Source organism: Populus euphratica, unplaced genomic scaffold (assembly GCF_000495115.2).
Source record: "Populus euphratica unplaced genomic scaffold, PopEup_1.0 scaffold125.1, whole genome shotgun sequence".
In the NCBI taxonomy this organism is placed as follows: domain Eukaryota; kingdom Viridiplantae; phylum Streptophyta; class Magnoliopsida; order Malpighiales; family Salicaceae; genus Populus; species Populus euphratica.
In genome coordinates, this window is record NW_011500014.1 from 60,537 (window position 1) to 76,443 (window position 15,907).

At 31.2% G+C, this 15,907-nt stretch overlaps 2 protein-coding genes across 3 annotated transcripts; one reads left to right on the forward strand and one right to left on the reverse strand.

Annotated features, from left to right (window-relative positions):
• Positions 1 to 6,368: 6,368 nt before the first annotated feature.
• Positions 6,369 to 10,152, forward strand: TRZ1 (tRNAse Z1). 2 transcript variants are annotated; one of them, XR_845422.1, is made up of 9 exons: positions 6,369 to 6,717; positions 6,875 to 7,037; positions 7,138 to 7,208; positions 7,315 to 7,410; positions 7,738 to 7,851; positions 9,090 to 9,158; positions 9,244 to 9,318; positions 9,754 to 9,909; positions 9,952 to 10,151. XR_845422.1 is itself a non-coding variant. In XM_011048851.1 (8 exons), the coding sequence occupies exons 1-8, from the start codon at positions 6,475 to 6,477 to the stop codon at positions 9,826 to 9,828; spliced, it is 906 nt and encodes a 301-aa protein (XP_011047153.1). In that variant the 5' UTR covers positions 6,369 to 6,474; the 3' UTR covers positions 9,829 to 10,152. The 2 variants fall into 2 exon arrangements, 1 of the variants encoding a protein (XP_011047153.1); XM_011048851.1 differs by having other exon boundaries at positions 9,754 to 10,152.
• A 508-nt stretch (positions 10,153 to 10,660) lies between these two features.
• On the reverse strand, positions 10,661 to 12,755 carry LOC105141591 (uncharacterized). Its single transcript, XM_011048852.1, has 2 exons — positions 12,643 to 12,755; positions 10,661 to 12,343 (listed from the first exon to the last, which is right to left on the reverse strand). The coding sequence occupies exon 2, from the start codon at positions 12,319 to 12,321 to the stop codon at positions 11,128 to 11,130; it is 1,194 nt and encodes a 397-aa protein (XP_011047154.1). The 5' UTR covers positions 12,322 to 12,343; positions 12,643 to 12,755; the 3' UTR covers positions 10,661 to 11,127.
• Between the last annotated feature and the right edge of the window lie 3,152 nt (positions 12,756 to 15,907).

Here is a 15,907-nt window from a genome sequence, read left to right on the forward strand (position 1 = left end):
GGATTACGCTGACATCTCTTTTCTAAGTTTGGCCATCTCTTTATCCCTTCAATTTCAGTTCTTAAATTCATCAACCAATCCTTTCATTTATGTGATAGGCCTGTATTTAAAATGAACATTTACCACAAATTAAAGGTATCTTATATTATTAGATATATTATTATAAAACATGTTTTAGTTAAGGAGTTATTAATACTTCAAGTGCAAAATGATGATATAAAACCTTGATAAAAATACATTTTTAAGTACTAATCAGCTATCATAAGAAATTTCTAAGTGAATACATAAAATCATAAAACTTAAGGCTTGATAGCTAAAAACATAACACTTAAATTTTTAGTTACGAGAGATTCTTTCTAAGATAATTGGAGATCTTATTGAGTGTATTTAGCATTATGGAATTTTTTTTGTTGTGCTTTGAAAGAAATTATTTAATAAAATATATTTTTTAGTTGAGGTTGAGTTGATATAATATATGTTTGATTAAAACTGTAATTGAAATTGAGATTAAACAAAAAGTAGCTCAATGTATTTGGTTAAAAATATTTTTCAAAATGAAGTTATAAAATGACTAAAAATGGACATATATTAATATTTATGATTTTTAATTAAAATATTATAGATTTAACTACTACTACAATGACATGAAATAAACAATACTTTATACAAAATATTTTTTATTGTTCCATTAAATTATATGCAATTCCATCACGTATAAAACTCATTCGACGAAGCCTGTAATTTTCATCCTGAGTGTGCATCAACATCAAGTAAAATATAATCAGAAATAAAATTGGGATTGCCATTAAATTTTACAAATGCTACATTATCATGCAATCTGCTTCTTATGTAATTATGCAGTATTATTTGTATGGATAAGCAGACATGTTTTGTAAAATCCTCCACCTTTGTTCCATACTTTAAAAAAACGTTCTATCACATTATGTGGCGATGAGTATGCACGATTTAAAACTTTTTACCGATTTCTTGGTTGTCCACGACACCTAAAATCTTGTAAGTGATATCTCTCACCTTTATATAGATCTAAATACCCATACTAGTTAGGATATCCAGCACCAACCAAATAGCATTTACCTTTAATTACAAACAAAATTTTAAATTTTTCATAATATTACTAAATAAAAATCAAGTTATTATACTTATAATTACATAACAATTTCTATCATATAACTACCTTATGGTGATTTATGAAATTTTATATTTCTATTATCTATAGTCTCAAGACAAATACATATATCATTGGCACTATCTTCCATCTTGCTCACATAAACGTGAATTACATGTCAAAACTACAAGCAGATATTATATTTTGAGTTGATACACTTTTCTTTCAATAAATGAAATTTAATTTTTAATTGATATGCAAACCCACACATGTGTGTCATCAATTGCACCAATATAATTTTACATGAAAACCAATGATAATAATAATGTCATTACTTGCTAGCATGTTGAAAACAATTTAGTTTCACATTCAACAAACATTTGTCTTACGTTGAAATGAGGTATGTATCTTGGATTCATTGCAATTTCTAGTTGAGTGTTTGTAAAATTGAGGTTCTCTAGTTTTATGGCATCCATCGTAGACAAGCATATTGCTATTAAGACTTTTTTAATGAATCTATTAACAGTTTCACCCGAATATTGAAATTGCTCTTGAATCTCCCTATTTGATGCTCCTAATGCTATTATATATAGAAATATAGCAACTTTTTTCAATAACACTTATTCTTCTCAAAGATTTTAACCCATACTTTGTTTGTAAATCACTGCACAAGCTTAACAAAGTTGATATGTCCTTTTCTAAACATGTTAATATATTGTTTCCAATATCCTTTTAAAACGATAGTCAACCAACATATGTCTGTGTGGTATGAAAACATATACTATTATTTATGCATATAATTAATATAATACATGTTTATTACCCCAATTATACAAGTAACTAACCTTTTACTATAAGTTTCTCACCTCCAAAATGATTCAACATCCTCATCACTGTCCTCGTTATTGTCATTTTTCCCATCATCATCAACCCTTCTTGAGCCACCGTTATCATCACCACCATGATAATTAATATTATCAACAACATGATTCATTATATTTTTATAATCATCATCAAGATCTTTACTAAATATTGCATTAAAATGTACATCTTTCATATTTATAATTCTAAATAAATAAACAAATGAATAATATTAAACACCAATTTTTCGAATCAAACACAATAACAAAAACCAAACATATATGGAAAAAATAAATGAATAATAACATATAAAAAATTGATTATTTCCCTTTGTGTTTTTATTATGCTATGAGGTGTAAACAATTCTTGTAGAAAAGCTATTCTTTTGCAACAATATTTTATTAACTTGGAGAAAAGAAACATTGCCTTATATAGAATATAGAGACATATGTGATTGATGAAATTGCAAGTGTGTATCGACATTATGCATGGCATGACCTTGATATCATTGCTATTATATGGAAAATTTCAATACAACAATAATTCTTTGCATTTGTTGTTATCTTTTGTACATATTTTATTCTTCAGTAATTCATTCATTAAACCTTTATTTGTCTACACCATTTGTAAACATTTTAATTTATTTATCAAGTCATGTCATTTCTATTTGTTTCTTGTGCAAATTGTGTACAACATGTAATGCAATGTATTTTGTCAGCATATGAAAAGTTTTCATATCCCTTCAATTTGCCATAATTAATTACTTGTTAGCTTTGAGATCATAGCTTTTGATTTATGCATCTTGTGATATATGATTGATATTTTTTTTAAAATGTTTTGACTTTTTGTTATGTTTTCTCATTTTCCTTACAATTAATTACATTCATATATAGTTTATATTTTTCTTTAAATCATTTTTGTTATTGGAAGGATACAATATTTATATAACATTTTGCACATATCCAACTTTCTTATAATCGGATTTCCTGCATAGAATAATTCGTAAGCCAAATTTGTTCTGTCACATAAAGCTACACTCTTTGTCTGTATCATCAACTAATGGAATTCATAAGCGAAATTTGTTATGTTAAATAAAACTAAAAACATTGTCCACATTATCAACCAATCTCATGGAAAATTGAATAGTATTTTCCCTAAATTACTTAATAAGATCGTAATTCATTATACTCAATAATGATTAAATAACACTAAAGTTTTTAACTAAATTAATCTACCTTTCATAACTTGAACATAATAAATATTAATGTTCTATAATTAATAGATTCAATTGTTAAATTTATTTACACTCTTCAAACCAACATAAAGGAATTATTATTTCATATTATCTTGAGAAAACTACCACAATATTAATCTGTAAATTTATATAAATGACACAAAATTTCAAAACATGTTAAATAACATTCTCGATAATATTACCAAAGAATAAATGAAATCATGCATTGGAGATTAATATATACCTCTCAGTCAAAGTTGTTTTACGTTGTATATACATTCTCTACAACCATTTCATCTTGTTTTCAAGATTACTCGTAGTTGACGACATTTCTCTTTTCCTTCTCAAACCTAGAAATTCAATAGCAAACCCATGAAAATCATCTGCAATATTAACTCCTTCAATTGAGTAAAGCTCACCTATAACCTCAAGAATACTATATCATTTTTCTATCTTTGCAAATAAATGTTAAATCATTATTATTTGACATGTTGTCAACCAATTGATCCCAACGTGACAGTAGTTGTAACCCAATTCCATAACTCTTTTTTCTTCCCAACTTGAACCTCAAAACCTTCTCTTTTTTTTTTCTCTTGCCACTACTACATGTGTTGTTATTGCTAGACATATTAACTCCTCTAACCATGTTACAAACATCATTAGTAAAATTTGAAATTTCATCCTTTTCCAAATCACCGCTTTCTTCTTTTGAATCAAATTGTTTCACATTGGCATTTTGATTGCCATCAACACCAACATTATCATCACACAAGACTCTAGACGATGGTGGCACACATACTTTTCAATAGCAACAATATTTAAGAACATTATATAAAACTTTATACGTGAAGATGGTTCGATACTAACTTGCCTAAACTTTTTTGCTCCTTTTATTTCTTATCCAAAACAAATGAAATAATTTCATGCAACTTCAAATAATTTATTAATTACTAAAGTGAGATTTAAACAAATTAAAGATTAAGAATCATAACAAATAACCTGAAGTTTTGCTTTTCACCACTCATCATTAGTAGAAATTGTTTCTACTTCATTACTCCAGCCCATCCAGTTTTAGAAATGAGTTTTGTCCATTTTCTCTAATGTTTTTTTACAGGCATCCCATTTGTTCTTTAGTTGTGCCTTAGTGAATGCATGATCAATTTGTTCTTTAAAAGCTATAAACAAATATTTCCAACTAATTTTGTTGAAATGAGTATTTGGTTTCATTCTCATGTTAATAGCCTTGATACAAAGGTCATAAAAGGCATGCAATATTTCTTTAGTCTAAGTAGCTTTATTTATAGTTTTAGTACCTTCCATTCCTAGTTGGATAACATATTTGAAAGCAAACATAATAAATTATAACATGCTTAGAATTTGACTAATCTTGGATGGAAGTATAGTTAACATACAAGTATTCTAACAATCAGCAGAGTAAACAACATTGAAATGAAAAGAAAAGGACTTTCAATCTAAAAAATGAATTAAGACCATCAAATATATATATGATAGTAGTTAGATCAAACATGAAATGCAATATATAACATCAGCTAAAATTAATTATCATTCTATCAAAATTCTAGCCCTTCCATAAAACAAAATACTATAACAAAATCATTACATATCACTTCTGCAAATCTTCATGAAAAATTGGTATAAAAATAAGAGATAAGGCATATTGTATATTTGTATTTGATATTAATGATGTGTTGATAAACAAGACTAGTGCCTTTTTATCTAATATAACATGAGATAATTGCAATCGTCCTTCACCAAAGTAATGAAAAAAATAAATAGATTGCATAGTTTCTTCAACCAAAACTCTTTACAGACCAAACATCAAACAACTTGACTGCAATTACTCTTTATGTCAAACCAAGAAATTGTTGATTCTTTCTTATAAACCCTCGTAGCCCAATTCTTAAATCTCAAAAGAAACTACTAATCAGAGCATTTTGTAACATTAAGTCCTAAAAAAATTAAAATGAAACAGCATAGTTTTTGCCTAAAATGATAACACTAGAATCAAAATTAACAGTTTGTAAATAAGAACAATCAACAGAGTTTATACTATTATTGAGATAGAAATGTAGAGGACCCAAAAATATAGATGGTTAATTAACCTAATTCATAACATCCAATTTTTTTTTTTTCATATCTACATGCGAGCAAGAAATGGTTGTGGTAAATTAACCTACCTCACAACACCATATATTTACAATATTCTAAACAAGAATAATACACAACACCCAAACTTTAATTAATGTATTATTAAAAACAAGTAATTAGTTAAATATTTGAAAAAAAAACACATACTCAATTTTATAACAACTTCTCTTTTTGTTCCCAAACAATTTTTTAGGATCAACTTGTTCTTATACCTCCAAAATTAACTCAGATCTGCAAATAGATTCATCAACAATAAATACAAAATGGTAAGAAACAATAAAAAAATGGACTTCATTTCTTTCTTTTTTTCACAACTACAAAACAAGGAGATTCCTGATCATGAATTAATTTTGGTGTCGTTTGTGAAGAAGATAAGCATGCAAAATATATCAAACTGTTCACGATGAAAATAATAAAAAAAAATGAAAAAAACACCTTTTAAAATAGATCAACAAGACCAAAAAAATGGAAAGGCATATCAAGTAAAAAAAAAAAAGAAATTATTTCTTCCAGTAAAGGAGAGAAGATAGTTAAAAGAAACAAAAATCTCGAATATTTTGTGAGAAAATTAAGGGATTGGATTGGTCAAAAAACAATTATAAAGTTTTTTTACTCTAAATTTTTAGATGAATCATGAGGTTTTGGAAAGTTTAATATTTCAACCGTTTTTATTTTTCTTTTTAGGGATATGTATTTTGTCAATAAATCTAGAAAAATGAGGTGAGTTGTTATTGCAAAGCTTAATTTTTTAACTTTTGTTCAACTACAAGTGCAACCATAATTCTTGATGAGTCCAACCAATATAAAACCCGGTTTTAACATAATCAAATATATGTTCATACCCTTTAAACTCACAAGCAACATCACAATAAATCAACACCTAAAAATAGTCTTTATTAACTACCGTCCTTGTTTTTTAGGTGTAATTTTACATATTTGTAATTGAAAATTCAGTAGTTAAGGGACCTAATTAAGAAATTACATGTAGTTGGGGGTACTAATCTAAGATTTGCCCAATAATTTAAACCCCTTGTTCTTCCCTTCTAGCTCGTGCTCCGTGGGCGATTTGTCCATAAGAGAAGAGATGGGAAGAAGAAAAGAAAGAGGAGAAGAGAACGAGAGTGATGATTCAGTTCGGGAAAAGAGAAAGGAAGAAGAGAAGAAAAGAATAATTGAAGGGTACCCAGTGGAGGGACTGTCAATAGGAGGGCATGAAACTTGCATTATTTTCTCTTCTCTCAATATGGCTTTCGATATTGGTCGATGCCCACAACGCGCTATCTCACAGGACTTCCTTTTCATCTCTCATGCTCACATGGATCATATTGTCAGTTCTTTCTTTTCCTTCATTTTTTATTTTTCAAGAAAGTTTCTCTCAATATAGCTCCCTTTTTATCCTTCTGAAATGTTCTTGGTTCTGATTTCAATTTTTTTGTTAGATGTAATGTCTTTGCAAGGGAATTGAATCCAAGCTTTTTTGTTAGGGAGGACTGCCTATGTATGTTGCCACCCGTGGCTTATACCGAATGAAGCCTCCAACAGTTGTTGTGCCGACTTGCATCAAAGAAACTGTCGAGCAACTCTTTGAGGTGCATAGGAGACTTGATGGGTCAGAGCTCAAGCATCACCTTATCGCACTCGATGTTGGTAATGTATTGTGTCCTTAGCTGTATGTTTTAGTTTCCCTTGGTTACATTCATTTATTAGTAATGTTGACTCGTATTGATAACATAGCTTGTAATTCTAGGACAAGAGTTTTATGTGAGAAAGGACCTTAAAGTAAGAGCATTCAAGACGTACCACGCAATTCAAAGTCAGGTTGCTCTTATATTTCTCTTAATTTTTAAGAAATATTCTTTTGGTTGAGCATCTAATTTTAGCCATGATGAGTTATTTGATTGGTACTCTACTTGAGGTATTGCAGGGTTATGTGGTTTACTCTGTGAAACAGAAACTTAAGCAGGAGTACCTTGGCCTTTCTGGGAATGAGATTAAAAGCTTGAAGTCATCAGGTGTTGAGGTTCGTCTTTACAGTTACTGGATGGGAAGAAACATTTTTCTTTTCAACCAAATTCATAAAGCCTTAGTTGATTTTTCCCCTCCAAACTCCCCAACAGATGTTTTAAGCTTAACTTTAATGCATTTCTCTCGCAAATTTTTAATGCAAGTCATGATGCATGTTTTTTATTATAACAACCCCTTTTTCTCTTCATGTTAGGAGGGGAGGATAGAGAGTAAATCACTGACATTTAGGTTTTCATGATTATGATTTTTGCATTTAAGGCTACTATAGATTAGTTGATCTTCTATATGTTATTCATCACCTGAAGAATTTGCTCATGGACAGATTACAAACACTGTAACTTCACCTGAGATCGCTTTTACTGGTGACACCATGTCAGACTTCATTATCGATGAAACCAATATTGATGTTTTGAGGGCCAAGGTTCTTGTTATGGAGGTACATCCCTTTTATTATTTCTTGATTTTGTTACTTGATATCTTTCTTATCTTCAATTCCTATGTTTATGAAGTGAACTTGCGCTCTTAAGTAGTAATCATAAACAAGTAAAATCACATGCATTGTAGAAGTCTGCTTAGCTTACAGCTGGTAGTTGAATATTACATTACCTTGATCACTTTCTTTTTGAGTTGGACTTTTCTGCTATCTATTGTATGTGTGGAGTTCATGTTGTGCCTTTAAGATTTTAGTTGGTGATTATAGGCTGCTAGTTTTTTCAACCATGTGTGTTTGTTTTGTGCATCTCTGAATTATTAGACCAAACAAGAATGAATGGCTTAAATGTTGGGAGACTCGATCGTTTTCTTTTCTCATTTGCATAAACTTCAGTAAGGCTAGTAATTATTGAAATGCCTCTGTGGGTGTCTTGCATGTGAGAAAATGAGGTTGGGGGGGGAGGGGAGGGGGGCGCGAGGCTTTTGGTGGCTTAAGCTTCCATATGGGCCATGATCATACCCGTTGGATTAATATTTATCCTTGGGTATATATGTCTTTGTTTATTGAGGTGTGTACTGCCTATCAACTCTATAGCTCTATAAATACCACAAGGCAATGGGATGTTGTAAAATTTAATAAATTAGGTGATGTAAATGCCTATAACTGGGGAGCTTTTAGCTCTATTATTTATGGTATGGTCAAAGCGGCCAAATCATATTGTTTGAAATAAGTAAATGAAAACAATTAAGGATCAAAAGACTCATCAAATATAATTTTTTAAAATTCATATCCGCAAAGTACTTGTTAAGGTATCTGCATGGTACTTGTTATGGTTTGGTTGATTATTAATGAGATATTTTAAAGAATTGTGTTTTGTTTTCTAAATGCCTACTCTTAATGGCAAACTTCATATTTATTTGCGAAGAATTTCAGAGGAACTTTTATGCATAAAGTGGCCATAACATATTTTGTTTGAAATAAGTAAATGAAAACAATTAAGGAACAAAAGATGCATCAAAGTTAATTTTATTAAACTCGCATGTTTACTCCACACGGTGCTTGTTAAGCCTTAGTTTTGTTGATTATTACTGAAATAGTCTAGCCTTTTGTTTATGAAACTGCCAACTCTAGCTGGCTAACATTATGGTGATTGGAAATACTTTAGATGAAATTTTTCTTGTTTTAGTTGCATTTACATTAAAGACATACGGATGTTTATCATTGTCCCCTGTCTTGTGCAGAGCACCTTTGTTGATGGCACAGTAACAGTTGAGCATGCAAGAGATTATGGGCACACTCATCTATTTGAGGTAAAGTTATCTCGCTCTTCTTTATTGCCTGCAATGCATATCTTTTCAAGCTAGTAACATTATGTTTCTGTTATACATCTTTCAGATAGTTAACTATGCAGACAAATTTCAGAACAAAGCAATCCTTCTAATTCATTTTTCAGCTCGTTACACAATGAAGGTATATTTCTGATGGTTCCTTGTGCTTATTATGGGATATAGCTTGATGCCTTTATCCAAACTGTAGGAATAACCTTTAAAGTAAAGAAAAGGGGCTCCAAGAAATGAGGAACTTTCACCCTTAAACAACTTCTTGTACTGCTTTGTGAAGATGATTAAATGTTAGAATTCCAATCTCAAGCTGACAAAATTATCAGCTTTGTGCTTGGATAGTGACCTATAGTTAGATAGCACCATTTGACTTGTAGGAATCGTTCACTTTTTCTTTCTTCTAGTTCTGCTATCTATATTCTAACGATGATTTCTTTGGAACGGACCACATGGATTAAATTGTGAATCTGAGATTATTCGTTTCTCATCTGTTGTTTTACACGTGATGTTGTGAGTGTTTTTGATCTTCCCAAGTAAATTGCTGATTTTAACTTGTGGTTACTAGGAAATCCAAGAAGCTGTACAAAGACTACCACAGCCTTTAGCTGGCCGTGTTTTTGCACTTACAGAAGGTTTTTGATGAGATGGATGAGAAAAGAAGTTGATAAAGCATATTTCTTGGTGTATTTTGTCCCACCGCAAACTCATGCCAGGATTCCTGGCTTTCATTAACACTCTTCAAAAGAATCTATTTAGGTGATAGGCAGGGCTTCTATTATTTTCTTACCCAAAGCTTTCATTTAATGAGGGATCTGGCCTTCGATTTTTTTGTTTAAAAAAATCATCTAATGCGCCACCCTGACTGAGATTCATGATGCTCTCTCTTGTACCCATTTCTCTATTGGGTTTTGTTACAATTGAATGCCTATTAGATTGATGAAATTGCAGCTTAGCGAAACAGTCTCACACAAGTCTTACATTTATTGCAGCTTAGCGAAACAGTCTCACACAGTCTCACACTGTCGCGAATTATGTCAAATTTGAAAAAAAAAGCGCATTGCATCCCATTTTTCAATGGTGGTTTTCTCAACAATTTCAGTGATGTGTTTCCAGCACTAACGTCTTTTACTGTGTTCGTAGCGATTGTAATTTTTGTCCGGTAGTTTGACTGACTTGATGCTATTGTCAACTTGCGTCTCAAACAAACGCATGGGGCATGTGTGTGCTGCAGTCTTCAAAATCTCAAATATCAACAAGTACTAATTTACACCTGAACTTCTCTTCCGATGGGGCACCTATTTTCACCAAGAAAAATGAACAAGAGGCTGATAGCCAATGGATTTGCCATAGAGATGCTGCCTGGTTACCAGTGGTCGAGCCCCATCTGACCAAGGAACATTAGTGGATATCTGAAATTCATATAGAAATCTAAATCTATTTTTCGATGAACGAGTAGAGTAGAAGCATGGATATAAAATAAACTGATTCATGAATACGCATAGTAATATACTTAATACAGGTCCTGAGACAAAGGTTTTCACAAGCGGAAGATTAGATCCAAGCCTGGGACCTGGCACTCAAAAAATTTCAACGAAAGCCGATACTTAAAAGCCTCGGGAAACCAATGAAACGTGGGCAAACAAAAATTTTACATTCATCTTATGAGCTAATACATGCCGACATTTTGTCACCCATCTGAAATAGGTGAGCCACGAATTGACCACACAGAAATTCGCAAACAGGGTAACACAAAAATTTGATTTAAGCTGTTCAACGCAATCACTAGCTACTGTGTCTACCAGAAGATGACAAACACCGAAGACAAAATTTTGGTCCCGAAATCATAAAAATACAAGAGATGTTAGTATTAACCCTGCTTAAATCCAAAATGAAGGTGAAATTACATCGATTGTAGAACGTTAATCGCTTTACCAAGTTCCTAAATCTGCTCACCTTTACTTTGGGTTCTCAAATTCTCAATGACATTTGCTACAGTGCAACTGAGTTTAGCTTCTGAGGCTAGAGAAGCAGCAAATCCCCCAATAGAATTCAGTTCTTCATGGAAGCCAGGATGCAACACCAGTGAGGAGAAGTTTTCATCCAGCACTAAACCAAGACATCTGACAATATCTTCAAGTTTAGGAACCCAATCACAGGCCTTTAGACCCAATGCAGATGAAGCCTTTGGACAGGGACCTGCCTGAGGAAACATCTCATACTTCCTGAGCCATTTCCCCAAATACCTAATCAAACTCATCATCTCTTTACCGTTCAGTTTACTAATTGCAGATGTCAATATCGCTTCATCAACAATTGGCGATGCCAGTAAATAATGCAAACAAAGCTCAGATGTTAAGAACCCATCATGTGCAAGCATAAGCAATATTGAAGCATCTTTGGCTATTTGTGATTTCTTTTCCGATAGATTCTTATCGCTTGCCATCTCAATAGCTAACAGTGCCTGGCTCTCCCATTCCTTCCTCACATTCACCATGCAACTGTGAGCATCCTTTGATGGACAAAGAAAATATTTCAAAATGGAAAGCAACTCAGACAATCCAAAATCCGAAGCATGTTGAATGGTCAGGGAGAGCAAGTCAGACCTTCTTTTCATCACAACACTCATGACCAAATCCGAATATGAAGAGTGATCCACAATCCGATTAACAATGAAAGTCTCCACCAAATCCCAGATCTCCAAACTAATACACGCTTTCATAACCAAACCAGCCACATCTCTACCCATCGAAAAACCAACCTTCTCAATCAACACACGAGTATAAGCAGCATCAGAGGAATCGATCCCCACTGCAATACCAGCCTTGTGCCCAATTTTCTCAAGAAATGGAATAAGAATTTCAAAGAAGCCATCCTTGTTAAAATTACTGTGATCCTTGAGCTTCCGCTTTAGCTTAGTGTAGAATTTCTTTCCAGAATCAATGAGTTGGGAATCAGATTGTGAGAGCTGCCATCCAGTAACAGGATTGGCAAGTGATGTGGCATCCAGATTCTCAAGTGCTGGCTTCAGATTGAGGAAAATATCATCTGTGTTTAAAATTATTGGGTATTCAGATTGGGAGACAACATGGTCAGAATCATCCAAGGCCTGTGTGATCACTTGAAGCAAGGACATGATGACAAGAAATTCACAAAACCTGTGAAAGAATCAGTATATAATCTTAGAAACTAATCCGAAAGTATATAAAATTCACAAGAACTTCTATGCCACCATTAATTTTTACGAAAATCTGACAACCGAAGAATAAATCCCAATGGGAACAAAAAAGAGACCCATGAATTGAAATGGTAGCTTAAGGCGATATGAAACAAAACAACGTTAGAAAAAGAAAAGAGACCCATGTTTGATTCAGATTGATTAAACAAACAATCTGTATATCATATCATCATTAGAAGGCAAAATGTTAGTGAATAGAAAAGAGATGGGAAGGCAAACCTGAAGAGAGCAGCAGTGCTGGAGCGCCTATTGCGGGGAATTCAGTGAAGCGAGTATAAGTTTGGATGCTAGGGTTTTAGGCTTAAGATGTTTTTCATTAGTGGCTCTCTCCCATGCTTCTCAGACCCGGTTCAGACATTGAACCGGGTTCCCATTTCACAAATAAGATGCTCTTATTTGTGAATGAAAGAACAAATAATAATAATAATAATAATAATAATTACTGAAAATCCCATTATAAGATATTTTTTAGTGTGGAGAAATTGTTTTGGAGTTAGATGGATACAATATAAATATATATATATATATATATATATATATATATATATTATTAATTTTTTATAAGAGGGTTTTATTAATTATTTAAAAAACTTGGAGTTGAATTTAAAAAAAAAATCACCACTATGCTAGCATAGACTTGTCTCCTTTGTTATCCATAATTCACAAAATAATTAGATAAATAAACATATTTTTTTAGTTTATAATCATGTAAGGACATGATAAATTTGCAATTATAATTAAAATACTAGCACGCTTACTAGACAAAGACTAAATCATGCCTAAAAGATTAAAACTATCTTATTGTAAAATGAGATTTTCTATGATAATATTTTTTATAAATAAATTAAATTTATGAAAAGTATTGTAAAATGTATTATTTTTAAATTATTTTCTATCTTTTAATACAATATTTCTATATATGTTACACTTTATCTACATAACAAAATGTATTAAAATCACTTATATTATAACATACACCAAGCAATCTATATTTTAATTATTATCATAAAAATATTTTAAACTTTATAATATTTACTTGTAAATTATATTTTATTTATCACAATAATGATTATTAAGGATAGGCTATATATGTTGATAACAACGTAAATATTATTAGCACCTTCAATTTATATTTAAAGAAAATTATTAAAAAATATATTTGATTGTTATTGTTTGTAGAATTGATGGTATTTAATGATACATGTTGTTACTTGTTTTTGGGTTCCTAAAAAAAAAGAGAGAAAACACATAAAAAAAAATATAAAAAAATATTCAAAAGAAATAAAAAAAATAATAATAAGAGTGAGAAAAAGAATGCTGGAATGCCAAAAAAAAAGGCCAAAATTGGTTAAAGGGGTTCAAAAATACAAAAGGTTGAAATTTGACAGTATATTTTTTATTGATGAGAACCCTGTTGACAAAGAAAATTTAAGTTGAAGAAGAAAAGTCTAAAATCAGATATTTATAGATTCAATTAAATTTTATCTAAGGTTTAATTGAATTTATGTAGGGTTGGATTGTAAGAAAAATCAATTTTTAAGTCAATTTAGACTTTCATTGGAAGAAATTAAAGTTCTAGAATCCAATTATAATTTTGAAGAGTTGATTTAGTCAAATTAGGGGCTTAATTGTATAATTATTAAAGTTTGATAGCCAATTAGAGACTTAATTGAAACAATCCAAAACCAATGACCAAACTGGAAAATGCGCTAAAATCAAGGGATCCAATTATAATTTTTCTAGGGGGGCTTGATTACAAAATTACAAAAAATTCACTAACTAAATCAGAACTATCTATTTGAATTTTGAAATGGCACTGTTTCTTAGACACTATTCATTGTTTCTTCTATGCAACCGTTTTCAATAGTAAAGGTTGAGGTGTTTTCTAAAGCATGGCGTCCGTTATGGAGCATGATTTAAGACTGTGATCCCTCTACAAGCCGTTCGTTACCAGCATAAGGTTGTCTCTGGCCTATAAAAGTAGGAGAAAAAGACTGAAAAGGTGAGGAAAAGAAGGAGGGGTAAAAAAAACAGGAGAACAGAAGAGAAGACGAGACAAAGTAGGCAGAGAAAAAAACAAAGAGGGGAAAGCATGAGGAAGACAAGAGGAGAAATAATAGAGAGGGCAATACAAGAGAAAAAATGGAAACACTAAGCAAGGCTAAAAAAAAAAAAGGAACGAAAAAGCAAAAGGAAGGGAGAAGGAGATACTGCACTGTGAAGCAGTGACATAGCACCACCACCATCTTCTCAAAACTAGGTATGATCACATCCCTTCTCAGTTCCTATAAATGAAATGATGCATATTAGTATGTAAAAAACAAAAAGAAAACATAAGGAAGCCAATAAACACCAAATAAGTAGGTGCAATGTTCTGTTGTTTTTTTAAGTTCTTGTTACCTGCAAGAAGAATGATGAATAGTGTGAAGGTAATTTAATTACCTTTGCACTGTTCATGCACGCTTAAAATATTACGTGTGATTGGGTAGCTAGGGGTTGATCAGTGGTATGGGCCAGTGACCAGGTTGGCTAGGTCCAACCCAGCTATATAGTCCAGGCTTGGCTCAGTCTAAAAAAAAAAAATTTCAAAAAAATTATTTTAAAAAATCTGTGATTTTTCACAAATATTTTACTGCATTTTGATCAATATTGGTTTGTATTTTTATATTGTAAATATACAAATCCAGTATTGAAATACCTAGTTTTTGTCCAAACATAAAAAAAATATATTTTATTTCATGTATATGGCCAAATCTCTCTAAAAAAATATATATAAAAAAATCATTTTATTTCTTCTTAAAAAAAGTTTTAGCATACATTTTGGCTTTAATAACCAGTTTATTAAAGTCACGAGAACTGGCTGATATTTCAAAAATTCAAAAAAATTATTTTATTCTCTTTTAATATCTAGGGTTACGACCTTATACGTAAGATGTATTTCGGATATTAAATTATTGGTTGATATTAGAACGATTAGGTTTTATCCAATAAGATAAAAATCTCTTTACTAAATAGAACTTTTCATAAACCACAAATGGACTAACAACTAGAAAACACAACAAGATTTTAAATTTTATTAGACAATAAAACATTATAGCTTACCTTAGGTAGGACGTATTTGGGGTATTAATACCTTTTTTTTATGTAACCAGTTCTCATACTTGATCTTTGAGACTAGTTAGAGTTCCTAGTGACCAAAATACTAGGTGGCAATTTCTATTCTATTTTTTCACAGATAAAAGACAAGAATTCCTTATCTGTCCATATATTTTCCAAATCAATAGAAGATAATAGATTTTCAGGGGGGATGTTTTCACCGCGACGTCACACACATGCGACAATACATAAGAACATTTTATATAAAAGTTGATTTAGTTGCCTTATAATTTTAAGGAATAAGATTAAGAGTATGCTTGAGATTGTGGATGCGGTTGCTGACACGACCAAAAGATTGATATCTTCTTCCAAGTGCAGAAGTGTCAAA

Bases quoted from the DNA above. Each gene is read 5' to 3' on its own strand.
- LOC105141591 (XM_011048852.1), bottom strand. From the start codon at position 12,321: ATGTCCTTGCTTCAAGTGATCACACAGGCCTTGGATGATTCTGACCAT.
- TRZ1 (XM_011048851.1), top strand. From the start codon at position 6,475: ATGGGAAGAAGAAAAGAAAGAGGAGAAGAGAACGAGAGTGATGATTCA. The intron at 7,038-7,137 runs GTAATGTATTGT...TTGTAATTCTAG, and splicing joins CCTTATCGCACTCGATGTTG to GACAAGAGTTTTATGTGAGA. The intron at 7,209-7,314 runs GTTGCTCTTATA...GAGGTATTGCAG, and splicing joins ACCACGCAATTCAAAGTCAG to GGTTATGTGGTTTACTCTGT.